Source organism: Galeopterus variegatus, unplaced genomic scaffold, assembly GCF_000696425.1.
Source record: "Galeopterus variegatus unplaced genomic scaffold, G_variegatus-3.0.2 Scaffold334, whole genome shotgun sequence".
Taxonomy (NCBI): domain Eukaryota; kingdom Metazoa; phylum Chordata; class Mammalia; order Dermoptera; family Cynocephalidae; genus Galeopterus; species Galeopterus variegatus.
This window is the reverse complement of record NW_007726445.1, coordinates 559,088-562,286: the sequence shown is the minus strand read 5'-3', so window position 1 is coordinate 562,286 and position 3,199 is coordinate 559,088. Positions and strand designations below refer to the sequence as shown.

The 3,199-nt window shown below is 46.9% G+C and overlaps 1 protein-coding gene across 1 annotated transcript; it reads right to left on the bottom strand.

The window, feature by feature from the left end:
• Positions 1 to 1,510: 1,510 nt before the first annotated feature.
• On the bottom strand, positions 1,511 to 2,922 carry S100A12 (S100 calcium binding protein A12). The gene is made up of 3 exons (XM_008567636.1): positions 2,867 to 2,922; positions 2,251 to 2,408; positions 1,511 to 1,767 (listed from the first exon to the last, which is right to left on the bottom strand). The coding sequence occupies exons 2-3, from the start codon at positions 2,386 to 2,388 to the stop codon at positions 1,627 to 1,629; spliced, it is 279 nt and encodes a 92-aa protein (XP_008565858.1). The 5' UTR covers positions 2,389 to 2,408; positions 2,867 to 2,922; the 3' UTR covers positions 1,511 to 1,626.
• Positions 2,923 to 3,199: the final 277 nt, after the last annotated feature.

Below are 3,199 nucleotides of genomic sequence, written 5' to 3'. Positions count from 1 at the left end.
TTCCCACTCTCAAGATTCAACCCCAATTTCATGACCAAGCCTCCACTCCTTCAGGAAGCCCAAGTGCCCCCCCCCCCCCGCCAAGGCTGGGCCACCCTCCTATTTTCCCACGACATCCTATATTTACTTCTGACAAAACATGTATGACATTGCACGGGGATTTCTGATGAATGAGGTTTTCCCCACTAGAGTGAAACGTCTTAAGGCAAGGTTTTGGTCTTTCTGTATCCCCAGCATCCCACCCAACGTTTCAGGAAAAACTTTTGGAGTATCATTGATTTTCAATTTCTGAATATATTCAGAATATATTCAGAATCTGTCCATCCCTAATCACCACCATTATCACCACCCCGGTTCAGCCCTGCTTCATGCTCTAATGATCAAGGGCTGCAGTGTCCAAGACAGTCACCATGAGTGGCATGTGAGTACTGAACACTTGAAATATGGCCAGAAGTGTGAGATGCACTGGAAGTGTATACACTTTGGACTTCAAGGGCTTAAAGCAAAGGAATGTAAAATATCTCACTAATAATTCTTACATTGTTGAAGTAATAATATTTTGAATCTATTAGGTTAATAAAATATACCATTAAAACTAGCTTCCTCTTTTTTTCATGTTCTTTAATGTAGCTACTAGTAAATTTAAAATGTCCTGTGTGGCCCACATTTTGTTTCTATTGGACAGCACTGCTCTAGGGAATCTGTCCTTAGCTGCTCTCCCAGCTTCCACTCTTGCCTGCGCCCTACAATCTGCTCTCCACAAAGGCAGTCCTGGTGAACCTTTGAAGCATAAATGGAATCATATTGCTCCCCTGCTCAAAACACTCTGGTGGCTCCTTAGCATTCTTAGAATAAAGTCCAAAGTCCTCCCCATCATCTTTAAGCCTGTGTTAGCCGCTTCCTATTTCCCATATCCCCCAACACTCCCCATCTCAGTTACTACACTCCAGGTACATTGGCTTTTGTGTTGTTCTTTGAGCAGGACGAGCCTGTGCTTACCTCAGGGCCTTGATCTCTCTCTGCCAGTAACTCTTGGTCCCCAGAAATCTGCAAGCTGCTCTCCTTCATTTCTTTGAGATTTCAGCTCAAATGCATACCTTGAAAATACCCCCCCAAACCAATATCCCCTCCTTCCCCTTCCACCCAACCCTACTTCCCTACTTTGGTTTTCTTCATATCACTTATCATTACCTACAAGTGTAACATAATAAGATAGATTTTTACTTGTTTGCCTGTTTATTTATTTTCTATCCCCTCCCCAATAGCATGCAAGCTCCAAGAGGACAAGGAATTTGTGTCCGCTATCTCTGGCTATCATAGATGCTCAGTGAACATTTGCCGAATGAATAAGTGAATGAATGAACAAATAGTGGACATTCAACACACATTTGGTGAACAAATGAACAAATGGAGCAGGGGCCCATGGGGTCTAAATGAGGCTGTTGGAACAGCAGAGGTGAGGTGTGATCAAGTTTGGGCATGGGGAAAAAAGTGCACAGACACTGTTAAGAACTTTTCACCTGCACGTTTATTAATTCTCACTCCCCTCAGGCAAGGATGGGCTTTGGTGAGGGGAAGGAAAGAACCTTAGGGATATTGCTGGGAAGAAAGACCTTGGAGAGCTTCCTACTCTTTGTGAATATTCTCATGGGCAGTCTCCAGCACAGAGGCCACCAGGGATATGAATTCCTTAAAGTTGACCTGTCCATCTCGATCAGAATCCAGATCTTGGAATATTTTGTCAATGGTAGGTTTATCTTTGGTATTCTAGGAGAAAAGGAGAGCAGAGACTTTGAGCTCAGAAGCTCCACACAAGACCCACCCCCTTTCTCAGGCCTCCCCGGAGCTCAGCTTAGGAAGGAACATCAGCTCATAAGCCAACGCTGTATTGGGAATCCAGTGCAATAAAACAGAGGACACAACTGTCATGAACCATCCTGGAGTCATGAAGGCTTCACCTGGAAGATGCTCTGCAGCTCACCCAATCCAGCCCTCCACTGCCCTAACAAACTTCACTTTACATATGAGGAAACAAATTCTGGAGAAAGGTGCCAAGTAGAGTCTAAGGTGATAGAGTGAGTTACTGAGAGAGAGAGGCAGAGGTCCCATCCCACTGCAGCGTGATCGCATGCTTGGGAGCGTATACTGGAGCCCATCCACCCCGGTCCTGTCCCACCATCCTCCCGCAGGCCTTGCCATTCCTCTCAGTGCAGGGGGCTGGCAAGTTTGCATGAGAGGAGTATCACCTACCTTGAGGGTGTTTGCAAGTTCCTTTGTTATCAGCTGCTTCAGCTCTCCTTTGGAGAGGGTGTCAAAATGCCCCACCCGAACTGAGTACTGGTGGTAGATGTTGATGATACCTTCCATGTGATCTTCCAGCTTAGTCATCTTCCCGGCCTCACGTTAACCTTCAAGGAAACAAGGGAGGTCTCATTTGTGGGTTGGGTGGGGAAGAGAAGGTCATAAACTGTCTGAAGTCTAAAACAATCAGCCTCGATTTCCCATGGTGTTTCATAGCACCTCATCCACCTGGGAGGATAATTTGGAGGGCATTGCTCACTCAGACTCACCCTGGAGGGGTTCTGTGGTTGGCCAGGCTATTTGCTTACCCCAGGTGATGGTGCTTTGGCCAAACATCCCTTACAAATAGTCACCACCCATCCTGCCTAGCCACACTAAGTCCTGGGGCTAGGTCTACCTAGCACAACAAGAGCTAGTCTACTTGGGTTAAAAATGCAGTGTCAGCTCAGAGGTGCTCAGACAAGCAGAAGATTGTGTCTTCCAATATCCTATGACTGCAAAGTGGCCACCTGCAATCACCACCCTGTGGACCACCTGAGGACCCAGCCAGGGAAAGGGCACTTACCCTTCAATGCACAGGAGTGTGGAGCTATAGCAAGAAGCCAGCACTGGTGAAGGGTGCTTAGCTAAGGAGGTTTTTATACGGTGCTACGAGCTTCATAATCATGCTTGGGTGAAGAAATCTCTCATTCATTGTGAGGCAATTGTTGGACAGCTCTCTATTGCTCAAGAGGAGCTTCAGACCTGTGGTTTTGACTGCAATAGGAGCAGCTCAGATTGTACTCACCCTGAATCTCACCTTCCTGCTCAGCCTGAAACAAAAGCCCCCAACCCACCCCACCCATTCCACACACCAGTGACCTGCACATTTCTCAGCCCTGGGCCAGGGCCCAGCCTT